The sequence below is a fragment of the Artibeus jamaicensis genome, unplaced genomic scaffold (assembly GCF_021234435.1).
Source record: "Artibeus jamaicensis isolate MK-2021 breed Jamaican fruit bat unplaced genomic scaffold, CSHL_Jam_final contig_471, whole genome shotgun sequence".
In the NCBI taxonomy this organism is placed as follows: Eukaryota; Metazoa; Chordata; class Mammalia; order Chiroptera; family Phyllostomidae; genus Artibeus; species Artibeus jamaicensis.
The window spans coordinates 6917978-6943071 of NW_026521850.1; the positions used below are offsets into that span (position 1 = coordinate 6917978).

Sequence of the window (25094 nt, forward strand, 5' to 3'; positions counted from 1 at the left end):
ACGCGTGCTCCGGTGGTGTGGTGGGAAGCCCGAAGCCGGCCCTGAATTGACTGAGGAAACCTAAATAAACTGCACAGGTGTCACATGCTTCATCTGGGTGACACCCCCTCGCCTCCCACCCCGTTTCTGTTCCCAAACACAAAGGAGCCGCCTCATCTTTCCCTGTCTCCCCCTAAGGAGCACAGTGCTTCTCCTCTCCACCCCGGGGGTCACGGGCCTGCAGGAGCCACCTGAAAAAAGCTGTGTCCCCGGTGGGCTGGACTGCCGGTCCCCAGGGGCCTCAGCAGGGTCCCCAGGAGGGGTGAAAGCCGGGGTCAGAGGGGTCACATGCCACAGGGACGTTTTGCCCTTGGATGGACAAGCTCCATCTCCAAAAAAGGGGGTGGTGGCCAGAAATGGTTCTGCTGGCCTTCTGTACACACACGGAACGGCTAAGCTAGCTCAGACAATCTGTAGTTGGCTTCAAAATCAGCAATGGGGAGGGGGCAACCTCACAACAAACAGTGGTAACAGAAGGTTTGTGTGGGAAGATGGTTAAGTTTGGTCTAAAACAAGCAGTGTCTCTGGTAATGAGCTGTTGTTAGGAAATATGTGGGGCCCTCAGTGCCTGCAGCACTTTTAAAGGGCACTGCTGCTGTTCTTAAGGGTTTTCTTCTCAGGGGGCGGGGGAGACAGGGGAAGGGCAGGGTGAGGTGAGGCAGGGACCCACCTAAGGAGCATGGAGGGTTACAGAGCAGTGGAAAGAGCCACCTACGTGCAGAGCCACGAAGGCCGGCATTCAGATCCCAGCTCCACTGCACGGCGGCTGCACACCTGCCTTCTCCGAATCACAGCAGGTTCAGAGTGAAATGAGCGTGCTGAGGGCATCAGCCAAAGCCCCGGTGTGAAGCAAAGGGCTTCCTCAGCTGGGGCGACGGAGGAGGGCTTCATACAAGCATTGCTGACAAAGGGTGTGGGCAGGGCTACTAACTCCTGCAGAGGCCTGACAAAACAGGGAGTCTGTGCTAATCCTCAGCTTGAAATGACAAGGGGAGGGAGTGGTTACCAAACCCTGAAGCTGCCTGGCAGGAGCTGTCATCCTCGGCAGAGGGGCCCAGCCACCGTCCACACACACCTGGCAGGAAGGAGCCAGGGGAGTGACTCCCCAACTCCCCTCCTCTCCTAAGCCAAGCTCCTTCCAGCGCGTCCTTCTGGCAGATCCTGACCAGAGGCCCCAGAACGAAGCAGCACAGGGAGGGAGGGGACCTAAAGGAGCAAACAGGGACTATGCCGCACACTGCAATGTGCGACGGGGCTGGTGGGGGTTCAAAATGAGATGACCGTCATAAGTGCCTGGCGTGGCAAATGGGCACTCACTATCTACTTGATCCAACTGTCTATCTGGCATTTACTATCAAAAGGCCACAATATAACTTTTATTCTCAGGTGGCAAAGCCAGAATGAAAACAAAGACATGTTTCATTTACCCAGAGTGAAAAAACTTTTACAAAGTTGACAGATAACATTTATTAAAACATGTCATACAAAAGGGCATGGTCTCTTCTATAAGAAGAAAATATTAAACAGTAACATTCAATTAAGTAAAACCATGCTGTACAATGAAGACAGCAATATATAAAGACAAAACTATTCAACTTTTGCAACACAGGCATAACATTTCACAAAATCAATAAGATATGCACCTAGTGATCATCTGTTTATCATCGAATGGTTTTGTGATCTAAGAGTCACCTGACTTGCATAAATAAAGTAATTTTCTGGAAGAAACATTGGGAACCTCATAAAAGGAAAGAAGGCAGCAGCAACTGACATTGTGACACAGGCTTCAAGCAAAACTAAAAAAAAAAAAAAAAAAAAGTCACATTTGCAAAATGTGTTCCAGCATCTTCCCATAGAGTACTATCAGTAGAGATCTAAAATAAGAGGCATGTACCTTTAAATATATTAAGTAGCAAAGAAAAAACTCAAACAAACCCTGGTTTCACTGAACAAAGTTAGTCACCCATGAAAGCAACCTAAATCACAAAATTAAGTGTGGCACAGATAGGGGCCGGGGGGGGGGGGCGGCGGGGCAGGGTAACATGCCGCTTAGTTTCCAGCTTTCCTGAATCATGAGACCTTTTAAAGCAAACCCCTGGATTTGGTGTGATGGAGTCCTCGCCGGCCTCAGGCCAGGGGACTGTGGCAAACCGCGCCCCACCACCCCCCCGGGGGGAAGCACAGCAGAGCGGGCAGCGCAGCTGCCTCTGCAGCAGCTTGGGGAGGTGTGTGCCCCCGCGAGGAGGAGCGGCTGAGACTCAGCAGCTTTCCCAAACAGCCAGGAGTCAGCTCAGTTCACAAAAGCCTGCTGGACCGGAGGACACCCTTCTGGCAGACTCTTTGAAAGTTGTGGCCAAGAGGAGAGACCGGAGAAAGGCGAGATCTTGAAAGAAGAATCAACAGGCCGGGGCCAGGAGCACCTGAGGGTACCCTCAGTACCTGAGGGACGGCTGTCGCGGTCCTTCCTCAGGCAGTGATACCGCCTTTACCAAGTGGATTACTTAATGTCTGTATCTAAAATTAAAGGCATTGTATAAGTTCTAATATTAAACAACACTGGTGGTGCCGTGAAGCCCTTTCCCACTGGGATTAGAGAAAAACCACAGTTGAGACTCAAAGTAGAGGACAAATACCTTGGTGGCAGGCCACTGACAGGATCCCTGAAAGACTGTTTGAGAAGTGTCACCCACAACCATCCAAACCTGGGAAGGATAAAGATTTTCTAAAGCTGTATTGAGGCCAAGGAGACCGACTATCCGCCCCAGGGTAGGCAGGGGAAAAAAAGGTAGTAATACAACAGAATCTCCTACTCTTAACAAGCAGAGTTTATAAAAATCCACTTTCAATATCTGAACTAAGGCAATCCCCTTCCCCACGTCTCTGGCCGCGGCCCGCAGGTCAGATGCCCAACCATCTCACAAGGTCTGGCTGACCCAATTAACAACCCTAGTTGCTATGGAAACCCCAACTAGCCTAAAAAAATTAAAACTGCAGATGTGAGGAACTTAAGACTTTAAATTCCACACTTAGTAGATGATGCGCACGTGAGGACTTCCACAAAAGACACATCTGCTTTCACAGCACATGAAGTGCGTTCCAGCAGAGCCGACCGCTCCCGAAACCACCGGCCAGGAGCTGCGCCCCACTCGGGGCTGAAGGAGAGCACTTCGTCACGATGAGGGTGCTGGCTGGTTTCGGCTTGACTGAGGGCCAAAATTTTTGCAGAATATTTAAACTTTACCTCTGGGACCCTTCTCAAATGTCCCAATGCTCATTTGAATATAATCTGTAATGGGAAACAGGATGTCACACCTTCCAAACAGGCAAAAAATGGTTTGCTAACACCATGGAAGAGGGTAATCAGTTTCTGGCAGAACAAAATGGCTTCACTGCCTTAGCACTAAAATTAGGAGTAATAAAAGGATTTCTCCTCACACATAATGGCTAGGATCACATCTAAAACCCACTGGCTTCTAATATGAGAAAAAGAAAAGGAGCCAGTGAGCTTGACTACGGCCACTCTGTCCGGCACTCGGAGGAAGGACTGTCAACGGTAAAATTTCGACACTAAGAGAAGAGGCTATTGATGTGGCAAACAACCAAGAGGTAATATCTAGTTTCTAAGTTAAAAAGTCAATATATATATATTTATAATAAAGTTTTAAATACAAAGTGCTTTTTATATATCGAGAATGATACAGTGTTCATGAGTAGATCCCTGTTTTGTCACCTTGATCCCCTTCCAGACAACATTCATCGAGTAAACACCTGGTGCAGGAGCTTAAGGACCAGCGGCCATTGCCCGCAATGTCTATCACACTAGAGAAAAACCAAACTTTTGAAACAAAGTTTCATTCCAAATCCAAGAAAAGTTATTTTTATTTTCAGGAAAAAAGTTTCCACTTGGAAGTAACAGACCAGTAAGCCTATGGAAAAGATGACACAGAGTAGCACCCTGCCGGCTCCAGTGACAGCTTCAGGCGCACTACACAGCGTAAAAGCCTCCTGGACAGATGCTGCTCTTACCCTGAAACACCTGACTGATTGGAGGAAGAGGCCTCAGAATAGCTGCTTAGCTTATTGTTTTTAGTAGGTACAGCTATGTGGACTTGTAAATTTATGCAGCTTTATCTGTGATTTGGGAGCATGAATCTGTAGACTACCTTCTAAAATTAGGACGCTTCCTTTCCCTCCTTTTAAAACACATTCCAGAGCTCCTGAAAGAAGTGGCAGTATTAGCTCAGTGTGCCCCTCTAAGAGAATAAATATCCCCCTACCAGAGTATTTCCACAACTCCTCTTTTCTTGTGCAGTTTCTCCCCTCTCCATTATAACCTGCCACTCAAAATTCTCTAGTCAGCAACTCTTCATTCTGACAGTTGGAGCACTCTACTAACTCCTGAAGTTCACCGGTAATTCTTAGGCGTGACTTTTGGCTCCTTCCCACTAACTGTGGTCACTGACTGACCTCTTTGGGAAGCACCAGAATCTAAGATAGAGCAAAATGGCTACAGCAGCCAATGGTCCTGGGGTCAGTCCCAGCAGGCTAGACGTCTACTAGCCATAGAGCAGATCCCACAGTGTGGATGCTACAAACAGAAAGGATTTGGGACAGCAAACCAATCAGAAATACCCATCCCGGGAACATGAGAGAATTACAATTAGATCCAACTGTTCAAACTAAGAGTTAGCACTAAAACACAAAACTTGGCCTTAACAAGAGTCTGAAACACACTGCGACTGGGTGTCTTACAGAACCTGAAGCTTGTACCGTAAGTTGTTTCCTACTTTAGCCTGTCAGCCCCTTAATATCTCCATAGTTTTGTTGAAATGTCTTTTTAGAAAGAATAAAACCAGACGAGAGCTCTGTTAATCAGTTTTGCATCCTAGGAATCACATTATTTCTAGCTTTTATGTAAAGTAGCATGTCATTTAGTAAAGCAGCTACCAAAACAAATCCACATTACCTAAGTATCTATAGTAAGAGCAAAATAAAATTCCAACATGGCCTTGTAATAATGAGTGATCGAAAACTGCTACCACCGGAAGCGGAACTGGTGGGCTGGCCAGAGTCCAGTTCCAAGTGCAGGCATCTCTATCACCAGTCCACCTGCCTCATCACAACAGGCCTAAAGGTGTACCTGGCCAGCTAGGAGGTGGGTTAACTTACCCCCATTACCTACTGCGGCCTGCACTGTAACATACCAATCTGAGGAATTAGGTTTTTTAATTGGCCTACTTAGAACTGGTCTTTCAGAAATATCTCCCATTTTTTTTTAAGCTTCTCTCATAATAGCAAGTAGCACACATCATCTGTGCCCAGATTTGCATAATTACCATCGTTTATTTTTGTGCCTGCCACTCAAGGGCCGGATACTATTTTTAGTTAGCCTCAGTCGTATTCTGTTCAGCCTTTGCAGCTTCATAAGACTTGGTACAAGAAGTCACATGCCTGTGGAAACTGTCCCTCCACATGAATCTCTTTGCACAGATATTACACTCATACGGCTTGATGCCTGTGTGAATTTTCATGTGGCCCACAAGATGATGCTTCATTTTGAATTTCTTACCACAGACACCACAGCCATATGGCCGGAGACCAAGGTGCATGCTCATGTGTCGATCTCTCTGACTCTTGTGAGTGAAACTTTTCCCACACTGACAAGGATACAGCTTGTCGGTGGCTGAGAATCCTAAGTGGGAAGCTTCTTCTTTAATCCCTGTTACCATTTCAATATTCTCACTGTAGCCTGCTGCCAGGGCAGCCTCCTGTCTGTGCCCAACTAGAGTTCCCTCCGACCTCTCTCCAGAAAACTCCTCCATGGAAGAGCCATAGAAATCCACCTGCTCGTCATAATTGCTTTCATCGGCCTGTTCATCAAACTCCGCTTCCACTTTTTTTTCCACGATGTGGAAGTCTTCCTCCACTCCCGAGGGCTGGACCGAGTGCTCTGTCTGCATGGTATTGATGGACTCGGTGACCTGGTGCTCGTCGTAGGGCGCGTGCACGTCCATGCCCTCGCAGGCCTGTTCAAAGCGCTCGGGCTTCACGTGGATCCAGCGTTTGTGAGCCATGATGCTGGGCTTGCTGTACAGAGGTCGGGTGTAGTGGAACTCGGCACTGTCACTGGCCCCCTCCTCCCCGTCCTGGCTTGCCATTTCAGTGCTCAGCCGGTCATGCTCTGTGGACGAGTTGCTGGGAAGGTATTCATGCTCAGTGAGCTGAGATGACAGCTCGTCTTTGGTGCTCTCCTCTTCGTTCTCTCCATCCCTCAGTTCTTGGGATTTGGGGAAGTCGGCGTGGCTCCCAGTGCCCAACTCAAAGCTCTCTACCAGGCCATTGTAACTGCTGCTGCTTGGAGACTGGTGGTCACTGCTATGATTTAGCTTTTGACAAAGGACTGTAGGGTTTCCCTCTAAAACCTCTGTGCATTTGTCTACCACATGCCACATCTGGAGGAAGCTCGCTGCTGTTAAGTAACTAACAATTTCTGGAGCGGGCATTACGAGACGTCCCGTGTAACTAGACAGGAGAATGTTCTCAAACACTCTTGGGTTCATCACGTCAGGCAAAACAATCCTCCTGCTGTTTTTCAGGAGCACCTGGTCACAAAAGTAGGGCGAACTGGCAGCAAGAACAGCTTTGTGTGCCCGGAAAATGTGGCCTTGCACAACAATGGAGACATCACATAATTGTCCTTGCTGGCGCTGCTGGTTCAGTTTCTGCAAAATGGTGCTGGAAAAATCAGGAAATTCTACTCGAAAAGAGTTTGTTCCAGGCTCCATTTCATCACAAATCTTGTTCAGTGCTACAAAAGAAAGAAAAATTAGTACTGATTCCAGCCCACAGAGCAACTTGCTGATCACTAAGATAGCTAAGGCAGATTCCATAGTTCCACGTCCCCGGCCTGTGGGCACTGTGGGGTGAAGCCTTCATTCCCCAGGGCCAGGCTCGCAGGTATGAAGTGTGCCAATGGCAGGAACCGCCCACCACTCTTCATGGCATTAACTCCTGATTTGGTAGTGAGAGAATACAACCCACAGAGATTAGATTCACAACCTATACAAATCCCGTATGTAAAACAAACTTTTTAGTCAAAACAAACGTGATACATATCAAAATGATAGAATATTTAAGAGGCTTCAAATTCAACTCATATTTCCAAGCTGGAGTGAGGATGGAATTGTGGGCAGAAGAAGGAAGAGCACATGCAAAGCCTCCGAGGTGGAAATGAGGCGGAAGTGAATGCTGCAACTGCAAGGCAATGGAAGGAGACCATCAGGCTAGAATCCAGTGAGGGAGCAGGGGGCAAGAGGGCTGCAGTGGCCAGGCCAGGAGAACCGTGCCTGAGCTCACTCTGCACCACAGGGTAAACAGGCCAAGGCCCCCAACAGTGTGAGTTTCTCCAGCTGCTGTCAGAATTTTGGCCCTTTGAGGGCTGTCCAACCCTCTGAAACAAACGAAATGGCAGGGCAAGGTGTTCCTTTTACCTGCTCATCTTCAAATTGTTAAAAGTTATAGACCAAAGATAAAATTACAGCAAACAATAAGAGATTACCTGTGATGTTACTATAAATATATTTTGTGGGGTAAGTCAGACATTGGAGACAATTTCTAACAGCAATGAACAAGATGGACTTTGATGGAGGTCCTGTGCGTGCCCCATAATTCCACAGTCAATGAAAACAAACCAGAAAACCCAGCAGATGTCTCAGTGCTATTTGTCCTCTGGCCCTTATCTATATGTAAATATTGCTAAATACCAGGTATGAGATAAAAGCATAAGATAAAAAGAACCAGACAACCCAAACAAAGATTACAAGTTCTCTTTGAGAGACAGGGAGAGATGCCAAGGGAAGAAACTAATGTTTCTTGAGTAATTACTATATATCAGTGACTGTTCATCTTTTTTTGCTTTATCTTTACAAGGACTCTGCACATATAGGGATTGATATGCTCAAGTTCAGTAATTTCAAGCAATTCTGCCAAGGTTAAAATAAAAGCTAGTTTTGCTTAGGACAGGACTTGAATCTAGGTTTCTATGGCTCCAAAACCTATGCTGTTTTTCCTGCTTCTTCATTCTGCCTCCTCTGAGAAGATGCCAAAAGACCAAGTTAGTTATTAATAATTTTAGGAGGTAAGACAGTGTGTTTAGAATGAAGTATTAGTTTATAGTTTATACCTCTGAAAATATTTTATCATAATTTAAAACAAAAATAGACCGGAAAACAACTATTTAGATATTTGCATTTTCAGAAGGGAAAGAAAACTATCCAAATGTATAGACTAGAGGTGTATAAATTTTAAGAACTACATCTGGGTAAACAGATTCTCTGCTAGATCTCTGCACAGCAGAATTTTGTTTTTAGCTTTTTGAAAAAAAAAAAAAGGAGGAGAGGAACTAATACAAACATATAAAAAAAGTACAGAAAGCTGTAAAAAAAATCTCTCCACCGTTTAGTCCTAGTCACCCTCATCTTTGTATGTATATCAGAATAAATCGTGTATGTCCTTTAAAAATCCCTACCCATATGGGTGAACTACATTTTATTCTGTACTTAGCTTTCATCACTTAATGAATCTGGCAGATCTTCCAACATGCTGCAGAATGAATGCTTCTCCCAAAATTCATGTTGAAACCTATTCTGCCAATGGGATGGTATTGGAGGTGGGGCCTTTGGGAGGTTCTCAGGTCATGAGGGCAGAGTTCTCATGAATGGGCTTAGTTCCCTTATAAAAGAGACACCACAGAATTCCTTGAGAGGACAGGGAATTCTACCTGTGGACCTGGAAGTGGTACCCTCACCAGACACTGAATCTTCTGGCCACTTACCCTTGGACTTCCCAGACTCCAGAACTCTTGTGGAATAAAATATCTGTTTCTAAGCCACCCAGTCTGTGATGTTTTATTTCAATACTGCAAATGGACTAAGACACCAAATTAGCACAAAAAGAGCTAACTCATTCTGTTCAAATGGCTGTATAGTTTCCTGTTGTATGGATATATCATAACTTAAGCAGTTCTCTTCTTACAGAATTTTAATTGTCCAAGGTTTTGAAATTATGAGCAATGCTACAATGGACATCTGTGTAGGTATGTATAGATTAAACTCTACCAGTGGAATTGCTGAGTCAAAGGGTTATGCATTCAACATTCTGGATTTGACATTCTGATATATATTACTAAAGTACTTTCCAGAAAGCTGCAGTGAGTCATGCTCCTACCAACAGCAATGACAGTGTCTATTCCTGCACACTCTTACCAACACTGGATGTGATCAAATAAGAAAATAAAAGTTTGCAAACCACCAAAATGAATAACCCATGATTCACTGTTGTCTTGACCAACATTTCTTTTTTGTCTTCTTTTTTTTATTCTCACCCGAGCATATTTTCTCATTGCTTTTAGAGAGAGAGGAAGGGAGAAACATCAATGCAAGAGAGAAGCATCAGTTGGTTGCCTCCAGTACACGCCTGGACTGGGAACTGAACCTTTTGGCCATGGGACAGTGCTCCAACCAACTGAGCCACACTGGCAGGGCTGACCAACATTTCTTTAACTATGAACAAGGTACTCTTTACTCATGTTTACAGGGCATTTCTTTTTCCTACAAATTATCAGTCATATCCTTTGCTCAAATAAATTGGGCAATTCATCTCACTGATTTGTAGTTTTTTTTATAAATTCAGGAAATTAACTTGGGAATTAACCTGAAAATTTATTAAAGTAGCCCATCTTTTATGGCTTCAGGGCTTTGTGTTAGATATACAAAGGCATCCCAACTCCAAGGTTTATTTTTTTTAAAAGTAAATAAAATCATTTAGGTTTTTTCCTGGTACATATTTTTAAAAGGCACTTAAACCTTTAATGTACAAAGAGTTTACTTTGGCATAAAGAGTAAGACTGAAATCCAGCCCTTCCCCCTCCAAAACAGCTAGCCTACTTTTTCAACACTATTACTGAATATCCATCTTTTCTTCAAGATTTCAAGTATGTGCTGTAGAATTTTAAATGGCCGAAAATAGACTTTTAAAAACAGTTCTACAAAAATAAACACCGTAAGTCACGTTATAGAAATGGTAGAGTAGGAAGCTCTAGAGGTCAGTCCCTCCACAAAAAGTAGTAAGTTGTTAAAATGATCGGCATCAGCTATTTTGGAACTCGGAAATCTGATCAAATACTTACAGCAACCAAAGCAATACTGGATGAAGGGAGAGGCTACTGAACCTTGCTAAGAAAGCAGCGTACCCAAACCAGCTACAATCCCCATTCCTCAGCCTTGCCACAGCCTGGGGTGAACAATAAGGATCACGTCCTCTACGAACTGGGGGGTTTGCATCCTGCCCATTCTGGCAGACCCACACAGCTTTGTTTGTCCCCTTTGGTGGCAGTGGCTTCCCCAGAAGCATCTATCATAACATTTAAAAAACAAACACACTTCCCCGCCCTCTTCTCTGGGTCAAAGCATTTAAGGAAATCTTTGTCAAGTCACAGGCTGATCACACAGATAAAGCAACAGCAACTTCAGTGACTACGTGCAAAAAGAAATACTAAGACTTTGAAAAACAGTCTGGAAAAATCACCATGCTAACAGGCAACTGAGCACTCGACAAAGAAAAAAGAAAATCTCCTAGGAGGGGGAAATCTTTTTTCAAGAGTTACATTAGAATACTAGTTAGAAAGTAGATGTTCTAGTTCTCAATGAAAATTATGAAGTATACAAAGAAAAAGGAAAATAATGGCACATTCACAGAAAAAAAAAAAGCACTGAAACTATCTCTGAGGAATTCCAGATACTGGGATCACTAGCCAGATGTTAAATCAACCATCTTATATACATTCAAATCACTAAAAGCAAATCAAAAACCAAAAAGCAAAAGAAAACAAAGCAAAAATGCATGTGACAAAGAACTAAAGGAAATCAGGGACACAATGTCAATGAAGAATTAGGAATCATAAAAAGGAACCAAATAGACATTCTGGAGCTAAAAAGTAAATATGTCATGGGCAGAATCATACCCCCATTCATATGTTGGAGCCCTATAATCCCAACTACCCCAGAATATGACTATATTGGAACATAAAGACTTTAAAAAGTAATTCAGTTAAAACAGGGCCACTTGGTGGGCCCTAATCCAAGCTGACTGCCCTGAAACTTGGACACACAGAGAGACCTCAGGGATGTGCACAATGTGAAGACAGTGAAAAAGTGGCCGCCTGCAAGCTAAGGAGAAGTGCTCAGGGGAAACCACATCTTCCAACAACACAATCTCAGATTCCTGGCCTCTGGAACTGTGGGAAAAAAGTTCTGTTATTTAAGTCACCTAGTCTATCATATTTTGCTATGGTAGACCTAGGAAAGAAATACAAGTTGAAATTAAAAATTCACAAAAGGAGTTCAAGAGCAGATATAAGCAGGCTGACATTAAAAAAAAATCAGTAAATTCAAAGATAAAGTAAGTAACATTACCCAGCCTGGAAGGAGAAAGAAGAATGAAGAACAAAAAACACAGTCTGTGATTTCTGTGGGACACCATCAAATATACCAACACCAACACACACACCATGGAAGTCTCAGGAGAAGAAAGGGCAGAAGAGGTTTTAAAAGAAACGATCCAAAACTTCCCAAGTTTGGTAAAAGACACAGCTGCATATCCAAAGAGCTCAACAAACTCCAAATGGGATAAAGTTAAAGAGATCCATATGAGAAACACTGTGAATTGAACGGAAGAAAGCCAAAGATAAGGGATGATCTTGAAAGCACAAGAAGAGATTCACTGTGTTCGTAAAAGGACTTCACAGTAAGATTAACAGCTAATTTCTCATCAGAAACCATGGAGGCCAGAAGGCAGTGGTATGACATACTTAAAAATGCTAGAAGAAAAAATCTGTCAACCAATAATTCTATATGTGGCAAAAATATCCTTTCAAGAATAAAGGAGAAATTAAGATATTGCCAGATAAGCAAAAGTGAAGGGTGTTGTTACCAACAGACCTCCTTGACCTCCTCTATAAGAAATGATGAAGGAAAGGTCCTTCAAGATGAGATAAAAGAACATTAGCCAGTTATTCAAAGCCACATAAATAAAGATGACTGAATAAAGTAACAACATCGGTAAATAAAGAAACCAGTATTATATTTTTTATTTATAGGTTCTTTTTTCTTTATGATTTAAGAGGCAAATGAATAAAAGAATAATTATAAATCTATGTTAATAGGCACACAATGTAGTAGGATGTAATCTGTGACAATAACACCACGAAGGGGGAGAAGATGTATAGGAGCAGAGTGTTTGCATACTATTAAAACTAAGTTTGAATTAGTCAAACTAGGTCGTTAAGATGTTGATTATAGCCCTGGCTGGTGTGGCTCAGTGGACTGAGTGCCAACCTGCGAAGTGAAGGGTCACTGGTTTGATTCCCAGTCAGGGGACATGCCTGAGTTGCAGGCCAGTTCCCCAGTAGGACGCACAAGAGACAACCACACACTGATGTTTCTCTCCCTCTCTTTCTCCTTCCCTTCCCCTCTCTCTAAAAATAAATAAAATCTTTTTTTAAAAAGTTGATTGTTAACCTCAATGTAACCACTAGGAAAATAACTAACAATATATACAAAAAGAAGGAAATCAAAACAGAATACAAAAAATAAAATTAATAAAACAAGTATTTTTAAAAGGCAGTCATGGAGGAACTAAGGAACGAAAAACATACAAGATATACTGAAAACAAATAGCTAATGGTAGAAGTAAATCCTTCTTCAAATTAAAGAGCAGAGACTGGCAGAATGGATTAAAAACATAATTTATTCGTATGTTGTCTATAAGAGACTCACCTCAGACATAGAGGCATAAACGTTGAAAGTAAAATGATGAAAAAATATTCCATGCAAAGAGTTACCAGAGAGAATTGGAGTGGCTCCACGGGGGTGAACAAAAGTAGGTTTACAGCTTCGAGTACATGAGCAGAGTTTGCTCGTGTATTATGTATCAACTACTGCATTATTTTCCATACCAATGACTGTAAACCTACTTCTGTCCACCCCTGTATTATCATCAGACAAAACAGGTTTTAAGTTACAACGGTCACAAGAATGAAGAAGGACTGAGAGATACATTATATATTGATAAAAGGTTCAATCTATTCAGAAGATTAAACAATCATAAACACATATATACACCTAACAAGAGAAGTATAATGAAGCAAAAATAGACAGAAATGAAGACAGAAACAGACACATCTGCAGTAACAGGTGGAGACTTCAACACCTTGCTTTTGTAATGGATCGAAAAACCAGACAGATCTATAAATAAACAGAGGTATTGAATATTATAAATCAATTATACCTACAAGACACATATATAGAATACAAACAAAAAGGAGTGAAGTTCTGATACATGCTACAACATGGATGAACACTGACTAAACATTAACTTGAATAAGCCAGACACAAAAGTACAAATGTCGCATTATTCCACTTTGTGAAATATCTAGAATGGGCAAACTCATAACAACAGGAAGTAGAGCAGAGGTTACATGAACTCGGGAGAGCTATTGCTCCGTGGGCAGAGTCTGTGCGGGGTGAGGAGGAATTCTGGAAACAAAGTGGTGCTGGTTGCACAAGTGTAATGAACACCACTGAACTGTGTGCACTTGAAAATGGTTCAAATGGCAAACTGAATGATACATACATGTTTCACCACACACTTAAAAAACTGGAAAAAAGGTCATATAACAACATTTTTAACTTTGTCAATTGCAATTTAGTAAGGACCTGACCTCTGTCCATAATTTTGGGTCATTTATGGCATTTCTACATACTTCCATAATTTATGGCATTTCTACATACTTCCTAATCTTAGTGACACGTGAAGCCTGAACTTCTAAAGGTTTTTCTACTATATAAGTAATATTTTCAAAGTTACAGGTAGTTGAGATCTATATTAATGGTACAGCTGCTGTTTCAATTGTTGAAAAGACTTTAACTCCCTAACAACGACATAAACTACTACATGAAAGGTGCTGTGAGAGATTTCTAAGATGATCAAGGCACCTCTTTCAGACTCTAAAATGTGGCTGGGGAGATTAAAAACCCCACCCATACAACCCTATTATTCAAGGTAAATCTTGATTTTTAAAAAAAAACACCATAGGAGAATTACAAACTCTGGAGGAAGTCAGGGGAGGGAACCCAGTGTATCCTACAGTTATGTATTTTGTCACTGTAAGTGTTGGTGTCCCCAGGTTAAGGGGAGGCCTGAGGGCAACCTATAATTCTTCCCTTTAGTACATCCTAACCCAAACAGTCTAAGGAGTATAGAAACACTGGTTTGAGTCCTAGAAGCTAGGGATCCAGGACATCTACACGCCACAAACTCTACCTAAGGACACAGTAAAGACAGACCAGGTTGCAGGTTGCAGAGAGACCCTGCCTGTGCAACCCGCCTGCTACACCAGGCGATCCTGGTGCAGCAGCAGCAGCAGCACCTGTGTCAGAGGCCCAGTAATAACTGCTCATCTGGAAGGTCTGTAAGTGCAAAATGAGGGTGGACCTCGGGACAAGTGCCAAGATTGGCAACATTCAGAGGTGGCTGCACTGGGACACCAAAGGTTGCCCAAGCAGAGAGGTCTTAAAAAAAATAAATAAATAAAAGACTGGGTATGAGAGGATGGGGCTCAATAGTGGCCCAGGAAGGAGGCAAGGGCAGCCCATCATTTGCTAATTGGGCCAAAGAGACTCAGGTAGGCCCCAGATATCGCTGCTTCACCAACCCAGAAGAAAGTGCAGAGAGCCCCTGAGCCCCGTTACACTTAAGCTAAGTCCTGGTGTCAATAGGGTTCAGGCTGTCCATCCGCAAAAGAGCTAAGTGTTGATTCTGACAGTGCCCAGGTACATGGTGAAGGACTAAAACCAATCCACTCTATAGGGAATGTCGGAGCTCCGCAGAATTTTTCCCTCTAAAAAAAATAAATGAACAAAATCAATATGGTTTTATTCTTTTAAGTAAATGGGGTCTGTAAACAAATTCTACGAATACACACGAAAAGAAAATAGCAAGGGGTAAACAAAGAGTACAGGTTAGACAGCACGTTGAAACTGTAGTTTTCCACCAACTGGTGAAAAATGGTCTCTATGAATGATGTGCAAAGATGAGACAAAAACAGCAGAATGACATGAAAAAGGACTGAATTAAAGAAAAGATATAAGGAAACTAATAGAGCAGAAATTTAAACAAGCAGTAAGAAGAATTTCGGCTACAGAAGATGGAATCAGTGATGTGAAGGCTCTTTGGGGAACTCCCATCAGAATTCAGGAGGAGGACAGAAATATGAAAACAGCAGGAGAAAAGATAATAAAACAGGAAAATAGAGACTAGAGATCAAAATTACCACAACATATGGCTAATTAGTATCCTTGAGAGAAAGAACAAAATGAGTAGAGTAGAAGGAATAATCAAATAAAATATTTAGTAGAAGAGAACTTCCCTGAGTGGAAAACCTTAAGTATTCGGAAGAGTCTTGCAGCAGGGACCAATTAGTCCCAGGTAAAATGCAGTTCTGGTTTCGCTAAATAAAGCTTAAAAACAAGCCTCAAAAGGACCAAACTATTTCCATGTAACTTGTGATCCAGAACCAAGCGTGACAATATTTACATCACAGAAAAATATCCAGAACCCAACAAGGTAAAAGTCATGTCTGGCCTCCATTAAAAAAAAAAAATCAGCATCATGCAAAAAAAACCCCACAAAAAAACAAAAAACAAAACAAAAAAACAAACCCCCAAACCAAACAAACAGGAAAATGTACCCATAATGAGAGGAAAAAAAAATCAATCAAGAGAAACAGACCTAGAATGACAGATTTATACAATTAGTGGGTCACATGTTCAAGAAAATATAGAAAACTTAAGCATAATAGATGGGGGAGAAATTCCATTGATTAAAACACAACGAACACTGGATGGGAGTAACAACAGAATTAACAACGTAGGAGAAAAGATTAGTGAACTTGAAAGGATAGTAATAGAAAAAACTTAAAATAAAACGCAGAGAGGGAAAAAAAGAGAAGGCGGAATAGAGTACCATTGAACTGTGGGGCTTCAAGGTGCCTAAGGGTCCCTGAAGGAGGGCACAGGGCTGAAACAGTCATCTGCATGCTTACTATAGGGAGTACATTTTAACACAGTAAACATTACTTTACTAAACCTAATGACCGAAACAAATGTACAAAAATGCCCACACACCATGCCTACCAAAATTTTTAGTCAAATGCTTTACAGTTTACAAAGCAGACTATATAAACTCAGGTCTCACAACATCACTGTATCATCACACTCATTTTAAAGAGGAGTAAACAGAAGCTCAGGAAGGTTAAAAGACCTTCCCAAGGTAACTTGTCTAAGAAGTGGTATGTCAGGGTTCAAACAGAAGTGCAACTCCAAACCTAGTCTTTTCCTAAGTTAAAAAAAAAAGTCACTGAGCAGAAACGCTTCTCTAAAGTTAAATGCTCAGTCAGGACAATGTATGGTAGTGATTGGCATGGTGAATCTTCTAGTGTCTCCTCAGAAGTAAGAGAAACTTCTGGCCTAAGGCATTTAAATGCAACTACATTATTATTTTTACTCAAAAAGAAATCATTCTAGTAAATTATTTTTAAAGTTGTATTTTTAGCAAGTTTATGACTTACCTAATGCAAAGTTGTATTGGTCATCAAAAAGCAGTTTGAATGAATAAGAAAAAGGCTCCCATTGCTCAGTTTTGCTTCCAGTTAAAATCACATTGACTTCTGAAAGGAAAAATGATGTTGAAAAAGTAAAGGAGATGCTGGTGCTCCTCAGGGTGTTCATGTGTCTTGCCACTAAATACTACGCATGTATGTGAGCAGCAGAAGAAAACTGATCAGGATTGGTATTTTTGGTAATATTGTCTTTTCTGCACCTTTTTGGCTTCTGCCTTTGTTGTTTTTAAATACACTTTTAATTTTGGGATGATGTTAGCTTTACAGAAAAGTTGTAAAGAATGCTGAGAGTTCTCATTCAATTTCCTTTAGCACTAACATCTTACGTTACCATGACACATTTGTCGAACACAGAAAACCCACACTGCTCAATGCCTGTGTGATCCTGAAGAATTAAAATACCCTTTAGAAAATGTTTTGGTTTCCAGATGATGGTCAATCAGCAACCCTAAATTTTCTTAAATTGGAACACTTTAGAGAAAGAAAGAACTTAGTAAAACCTATTTTAGGATTTCTAAAAAACAAGCTACCTATACTTTATACATTTTGACTCATATCTCCCTTAAATTTTAAGCCACACCTGAACGGTTTAAAATTTCAGGACAAATATTCCATAGTGGTAAACAATTTGAGATTTAAACAAGGAATTATGCACCTTTATGTGTACTGTAACATTATTTACAATAGCCAAGATGTGCAGAAACCCAGATGAGGTGTATGTACACAACAGGGTGTACCTCAGAAATAAAAAAAAGAATGAAATCTTGCTATTGCGACAACATGGATGCAACCAGAGGGTACTATGCTGAGTGAAGTAAGTCAGGCAAATACTCTATGATTTCACTTATGCGTGGAATCTGGAAAAAAAAAAGAACAAACAAAACAAAAACACAGAAACAAAGGGTGGAAACAAAGAACAAACTGACAACTGCCAGAGGGAGCAGGTGAAAGAGGCAAGGGGAATAGGATGCACAAACTTCCAGTTAAAATCCATCAGCCATGAAGATGTCGTATACAGCACAGAGAACAGTCAAAATATTGTAAGAACTCTGTATGGTGACAGATGGTCGTTAGTTGGTGATCACCTCACAAGGTCCATAAATGTCAAATCATTATGTTGAAACTGATGTAATGTTATATGCCAACTATACTTCCATAAAAGTATTTTTTTAAAGAAGGTATTGTTCTAGCCACTAACCCCCAACTGCTCAGTCATCCTGCCATGACATTTCAATGAAGCCAAGGAAATGTTCTTAACTGCACCCTCTCACATTCATTAGCATTCCCGAGAAGCAGCTCAAATCAAGGAAGCAGAAGGCAGAAAGGCACTTGTTTCATGAAAATTATTAACTACATACCAAAAAAAATACTAAAAGGAAAGTGTTTTCCTCAATACATTATAAATAAGACAAAACTCTTTCTATACGTATGGTACATATAAATATGGTAAAAAAAAACAGTTCATGAAAATGATATTGAGTATATCATTTTCATCTTCGAACTTCCTAAATCAGGCTGCGATGGCCGGGTGGAAATTTAATAGTCGTCACTGCTGGAGACAATGACAGAGCGTTCCTGAGAGCCTCGCCAGCATGTCTGACAGCATGAAGGGCGGCACAGTGGAAAAGCACAGACAGAGCTCTGGACTGAAAAGCATTTGAAAGAGAAGAAATATTAACAATGAACACTTCCACCATATTTCACTCCTTTTTCTTTTTATATGTGCATTAGCATATCATTTAACATATCTAAGTAAGTCTAAAAATGTTTCCAATAAAAATTTTAAAAACCTAAATGATAAGAAAGCATATGTCATAGCTTAATTAACAGGGTTTTCTCTCCCTTGGGTGGTAATAAGATAATCGATAGTATCTAGGAGTCAGCACAGTAGTAATTCAGTTGCTGCCACATCTTGTAAGAAAGTTTGATAAACTACCTTACAGGCAAAGTGATATCTTAAGTAAGAGAGCAAAAAATAAAGGCCTCCCCCACCAGAATACATATAAGAAATAATACATAACTTTGCATTATTATAGTAAAAGGGCTATTTTTCCAACCCTATGAGTTTTCTTCATGTGAAAAGCAAAACATTCCTCAAATTTCCTACTTATGCAGCAGATTCCTGCTTGAATCCAAGGGATATGGAGGGAAGAGAGCCACAGGGGGGAACTTGCTGTAAGTAGAAAACTTGAGGAAGATTCTAACTGAATTTTTTAACTTCTGTGGACCCTGGCTGTGAAGAAAGCGGGTATCAGTAAATGTAAGTTCAACTAAACACTATTCCCAAAAGCTACCGAATTACTAAAACCACATTTTCAAAGAGCTCATTAGTTCCAGGTATCTCCAATGAGCAGTTCTGCACTGTAGTAAAACATACTTAATGTAAAACTGACCATTTTAACCACTTAAAGTGCAGTTTGTGGCATTCAGCACATTTGCAATGCTGTGCAACCATCACCACCATCCATGTCCAGCATGTGTCATCCCACACGAGAACCCAGGATCCAATTAAACAGCAATTCTCCATTCCCTCCTCCCCCAGCCCCTGGTAAACTATACTTTCTTTCTCCATGAATTTGCCTAGTATTAGAGATCTCATATAAGCAGACTCACATATTTGTTCTGTGTCTGACTCATTTCTCCACTCGTGTGAAGCAAAGAACAAACCCCAAATTATTAGATTTCTCATAATTTAACTGCATGTACTGACAATCTCAGAACTAAGCATACAGCTCTCCCAGAAATCCTGCTACTGTCCCTTGAGACTCAAGGGCAGAGGATCTCAGACTGACCCTTCCTTAGGCTGTAGACGGCCCTGGAGACCATCCAGGGGTAAGGGGATGGAGCGAAGGGAAGCAGGGAACTGTACAGGCCTGGAAAACCCTGGATAAGAAAAGGCAAGGGTTCCGGAAGTGACCTGGGCTCTGAGATAGCTTCTATCTGCCCGCTAGGAACTCCTGAACCCTGACACTTAGCTGGGGCAGACACCTGTCAGACTTGAGGGCGGACTACAGTCCAGTCACTGAGAATGTCACCAGTGCAGGAGGCTTCAAGGGGTCATGAGTCACCTTCCATGGCTCAGAGGTCTGGGCAGGCCTGCCCACCTCGCCCAAAGAAACCCAGTTCGGAGAGGCAAAAACAAGAGAGAAAAGACAGAAGTGGCCGAGTCAGAGAAACATGGGTGGCCGAAGAGTGGGACTTAGAGATAGTCCATGAATGAGAATAAGGGCTAGGAGGGAAACACAAACTCAAGAGACACAAAAGCAAGGTTGAGAAGGAAATATAAAGAAAAGACTGAAATACTCAAAGATAGCCTCGAGGGAAAGACAAAGTAGTGACAAATACAAACTTGACATGGACCAAGTTGAGAGGTCAAAAGGATAGGTGACGACAGGTGACAGAGACAGCAACAGAGGTGAGACACGGAGGAAAACAGGAAGGCATCAGCTAAGTCCCGACGCAGCCGTTCTCCCGGCTTGGCTCGAACCCGAAACTGCCCAGCCGCGCCCACCCGGCGGTCCCGAAAGGCCGGCGGACAGACGGGGGCTGGATCTCTAAGCGCTCAGGTCCGCCACCGCAGGGTGACCTTGGACTAGACGCTACCTCAGAGGCCTCGGTGTCGCAGTACGTGCGCCTGGCTGGCTGGAGACCGCAGAAGTAGGACCTGGCGCACCGAGACTCTAACCACCCGCGCACGGTTTAAGCATCCGGGTCCGCGGCACAGGCCTGGAGGGCCGGCGGCGCGCGCGCCCGGACCTTCAGGTGAACCCTCAGATCCCGCTGGCTTCCCTCCCTCAACCCGCACTGCCTGTGGTCTGACCCCGCCGTACCTCCCAAGGGCTGGCGCTCACATAGCCGGCCCGGGACACTTTCCGCTGCCGGAACCAGGCCCGTTCAAGCTGTCGCCTCCCCAACAGCCTCAGCTACTACCTCCCGCCCCCGGAAACGCTTCTCGGTGCCGCCCCCCGAAACTGACAGTGCTTCCGAGGGTGCGTCTGTAAGAGAAAGCGTTGCGCGCCTGCGTGGCTCACGTCGACTAGCCCCGCCTCATATCCAGCGTCTGCGCAGTACAGCCCGGAGTAGGTCCTTCAGTTTAGGGACTCAGACTACCGCCTTTGTAAACTTGGACTACCTCGCTCAGCCTGCCAGGCAGAGATCGGGTGAGATCCGTTTCTGCCTTCACAGCATCTTCGGCACATAAATGTTCGGTTGAAGGTCCAGTACACTCTGTGTGGCAGGTGCTGTACTGGGTCTCCTAGGAAAAAACTCATTTTGTGCAGGTACTTGAGGTGATCCTTTAATCCCAGGGCAGGTGGACCTTCACCCCAGCTGGAGGGAATGGCTTATTATTGTTCCAGAATATTCATGGAAATTTCATGCTCATGGGCCCGGTAGTTGGGTAGTTGAACTAGGCTTAGTCATGTGACCAGCGTGTGTGTGTGTGTGTGTGTGTGTGTGTGTGTGTGTGTGTGTGTTGGGGGGCTTAATATTTATTATAGAAGCTATTGAGTGAGGAAAATATTTATTTTTTGTTTTTTGTTTCTACAAATCCACTAGGACTTCTAGTTGAGTATACTCCTTTAGTGCTTTGCCACTTTTATTTCCTTCCTGTCTCTAAGCAGACCTGAAAGTTAGAAGTTCAGTCACCATCAAGTGCGGGTGACCTGACAAGGAAATGCTAAGGCCAGTGAAGCAGAAAGTTTGAGAGATCCTAGATCTTATATGACATTAAGCCACAGTCCTAGGTTTGAACTGTTTAACCCTGGATGTTTTGTTCTATGAGCCTGATAAACTTTTTACTTGGACTATATTTCTAGCCATATTATATACTTTGTATCTGCAAATGTAACAGCAATGAGCTATATAAAGGTGCTAGGAGAAATATTGAAAACACCCTTTTAAATACATATATCAATGTATGAGAAAGTCAGAAAAATCATTTGAGTCCAGGAAGAAAACAGAAACACAGGCCTAGGAGGTTAGATAAAGTTGATATACAGAAGTTGTATACAGGTACAATCTGCATTTGCCAATTGGTTGGTGCATGTGCTATTCCAACAGTCTTCTCTGGCCCGGGCTGGTGTGGCTCAGTTGGTTGGGCATCATACCACAAAGCAAAAGTTCATGGATCAATTTCTGGTCAGGGCACATGCCTGGGTTGCAGGTTTGGTCTCTGGTTGGGGACTGTGCAAGAGGCATCTGGTCGATGTTTCTCACATTGATGTTTCTCTCCTTCTCCTCCCTCCCTTCCTATTTCTCTTTTAAAAAGTAAATAAAATAAAATCTTTTAAAAAGAAAAGAAAATCATCTGTTGAAGTAGGTAAACAATGTTGCTGCTACCAATTGTAGGGGCATCTGCTTGGATCCGGGCAGAATGAGAACCAAGTTGGAACATCAGGTTGAAACCAAGAAGGAATATATCTTCAGGGGAAGGATAAACTAGAGGTGGGGGGACCTTCCCTGCAGAGGCAAGCAGCAAGGAAATTTGCCTCACTTTGCCTTGACTGTGGGTGGAAAGGTAAAACATCTCCCTCGTAGATGGGTAGCCAAATTCTGGTAACGCTGTTTGCATGGTCCAAACCCCCACATGCTGAACATTTAAATCCAGATGGACTTGGGTAGATAGTACCTATGATACTTGGGGAAAGCAAACACAGGTCCTCACTGGAAGAACTCACTGTCAGAACAGGTTTCAAAGAATTCCCAGATAGGCTTGCAATTGAATATGAACTCACAGTTTAGAAACACAAAACCCATGAAGAAATAAGCAGAGAAAACAAGCGGCAGATGCAGATCCATTTCAAATGTGTAACTCATGGGAAGGGTTAAATAGCAAATTAGATACAACTGGAGAGAAACTGGTAAATTAAAAGATAGATTTAAAGAGTATAACATAAAAGGCATCCTAGAGAGGCAAGGAAATGGATAAGAGTGAGAAGGTTTATCCTGCACTTATTAGTTAATGGTAGAAGGAGATAATAAGGTGAACGTGAGCCAGGCAACTGTCAATTAATGGTGACTGAGAATTTTCCAGAACTGATGAAAGATAAGAATCCTCATGAGACACAACGAATCCCAAGTAGGAGAAGGAAAAAGAAAACCTAGATCCAGTCTGGTAAAACGGCAGAACATCAAAGCCTAAGAGATACTTTTTAAAAACAGACAAGCCCTGGCTGGTGTAGCTCAGTGGATTGAGCACAGGCCTGTGAAGCAAAGGGTCGCTGGTTCGATTCTCAGTCAGGGCACATGCCTGGGTTGCAGGCCAGGTCCCCAGTAGGGGTCACATGAGAGACAACCACACACTGATGTTTCTCTCCCACTCTTTCTCCTTCTCTTCCCCCTCTCTAAAAATAAATAAATAAAATATTTAAAAAAAAACAGACAAAAAAATCTCTACAATGAAATGACAGTGATACTAACTCCTCACTGTTCAACGGCCAGAATGGTAGCAATGATAATGATAGCAGTGTGAAATAATATCATTAATAAAATAATAGTCAAGTGGTGAGAGAAACTGTCTACCTAGAATGGTGTACTTAGCAAATAATGTTTCAAGAATGAAAAAACAATACTTCTCAGATCAACAAAATAAAGAGTTACTTCCAACAGAATTTAACTGAAGGATCTTCTAGAAGATATATTTCAGAAAGAAATAAAATGATTCCAAGAGGAAGATCAGACAAAAAATAAGGACTGGTGGGCAAATAAAATAGCAAATGTGGGTAAATATAAATAAACATCAAGGGCAAAATATGAGAGTAATTTATAATTTGTGGGACTATAAAAGGTGAAACCCAAATAATGTAATGACAATATGCAGAGTATAAGAGGATTATGAAGTTAAAGCATTACAAAGTACGTATCAATTATCCATTGCATGACAAATAGCCACAAGACCTCAGAGGCGTACAATTATATTTGTTTATTGCTCACACACGTGGTGTCTGCTAAGGTTGACTTGGCTTGCTTACAAGTCCAGGATCAGCTGATCTATGATGGCCTTGGCTGCAGGCCTTGACACTGCTCCATGGGCCTCTTACTCACCAGCCAGGTACTCTGGACAAGATCCATGGAAGGGACACAAAAGAGCAAATGGAAATACACAAGCATATTCCCAGGACTCTTCTCACATGTCATTGGCCAAAGCAAGTTGTTTAGCTGAGTCCAGAGTTATAGTAGGAGGGAGTGATGAAGGATTATGGCAAAGGTTTGCATACAGAGAGAGTGAAGAATTGGATTCATTAGTTCAGTCTAGCATCTTTGCACTGTCCATGAAATATTGATTGGCATTAGGCTTTTAATGGAATATGAATATTAAAATTTTGAGGTTTACCATTGAAAAAATAATTATTGACCGAACATGAAGAAGAAAAATAACATTTTTAAAAAGAAGAAAAGGGTCCTGGCTAGTGTGGCTCAGTGGATTAAGTACCAGCCTGTGAACCAAAGGGTCACAGGTTCTATTCCCAGTCAGGGCACATGTATGGGTTACAGGTCAGGGCCAGTAGGGAGTGTGCCAAAGGCAACCACACATTGATGTTTCTCTCTCTCTCTAAAAATAAATAAAATCTTTTAAAAAATAAAAAAGGAAAGAAAGGAAATAAAGATAAACAAAAGAACATAAAAACTGGAAAAAATACCAAGCACAAAATAAAATGGAAAAATAAATTCAAATATATCAGTAATTACAATTAAAATATATTAAAAAAACCAAAACCTTCTAGTTAAAAGACAAATTGTAACCTCAGATTTAAAAAAAAATCAAACTGCACACTGTTCAAAACACAAAGAAAATTTGAAGAATGGTAAAAGAAAAAAGACTTCTGGCCAAGATGGAGGCATAGGTGGAAACACTGTGCCTCCTTGCAGAACCAAGTTTAAAGACAATAAAGTTTTAGTAACAAAAATGCAACCCAAACACAGAAAATTGAACTATACAGAAGTCTGACAACAACAAACTGTTCAGCCAGACCAGTAAGAGGGGCAGAGCCAGTGGCGGGCGGAGCAGGGTTGCGCAGGAAAACTTAGTCAGACCCACCCAGGCACGGGCGGTGGTTGGTGGATCCCAGGCGTGGGGTTGCAACGGGCGGACCCAGTGAGGGCACAAGGTGGCAGGCTGACCGCGGTCACACATTCACACGCAGATAAACCAGGAGAAGGAGCGAGCAGTGAGACAGACGGTGCAGGCACCAGTGGTGGGAAGCAGCAGAGGAGACCGCTGTTGCCCCTCTCTGACCTGCCCCCACATACAGTGTCACAACCCAGCGACCTGGGTGGCCCTGCCCTGGTGAACACCTAGGGCTCTGCCCCTCATACATAA

At 42.4% G+C, this 25094-nt stretch overlaps 1 protein-coding gene across 3 annotated transcripts; it reads right to left on the minus strand.

Moving 5' to 3' along the window:
* Window positions 1–1498: 1498 nt before the first annotated feature.
* On the minus strand, window positions 1499–20754 carry ZBTB43 (zinc finger and BTB domain containing 43). Of its 3 annotated transcripts, none has more exons than XM_037159528.2 (3): window positions 20605–20754; window positions 16724–16822; window positions 1499–6847 (listed from the first exon to the last, which is right to left on the minus strand). In XM_037159528.2, exon 3 carries the CDS (start codon window positions 6822–6824, stop codon window positions 5421–5423), a length of 1404 nt encoding a protein of 467 aa, XP_037015423.1. In that variant the 5' UTR covers window positions 6825–6847; window positions 16724–16822; window positions 20605–20754; the 3' UTR covers window positions 1499–5420. The 3 variants fall into 3 exon arrangements, with proteins under 3 accessions (XP_037015423.1, XP_053523752.1, XP_037015485.1); XM_053667777.1 differs by lacking the exon at window positions 20605–20754 and adding an exon at window positions 20378–20558; XM_037159590.2 differs by lacking the exon at window positions 16724–16822.
* Window positions 20755–25094: the final 4340 nt, after the last annotated feature.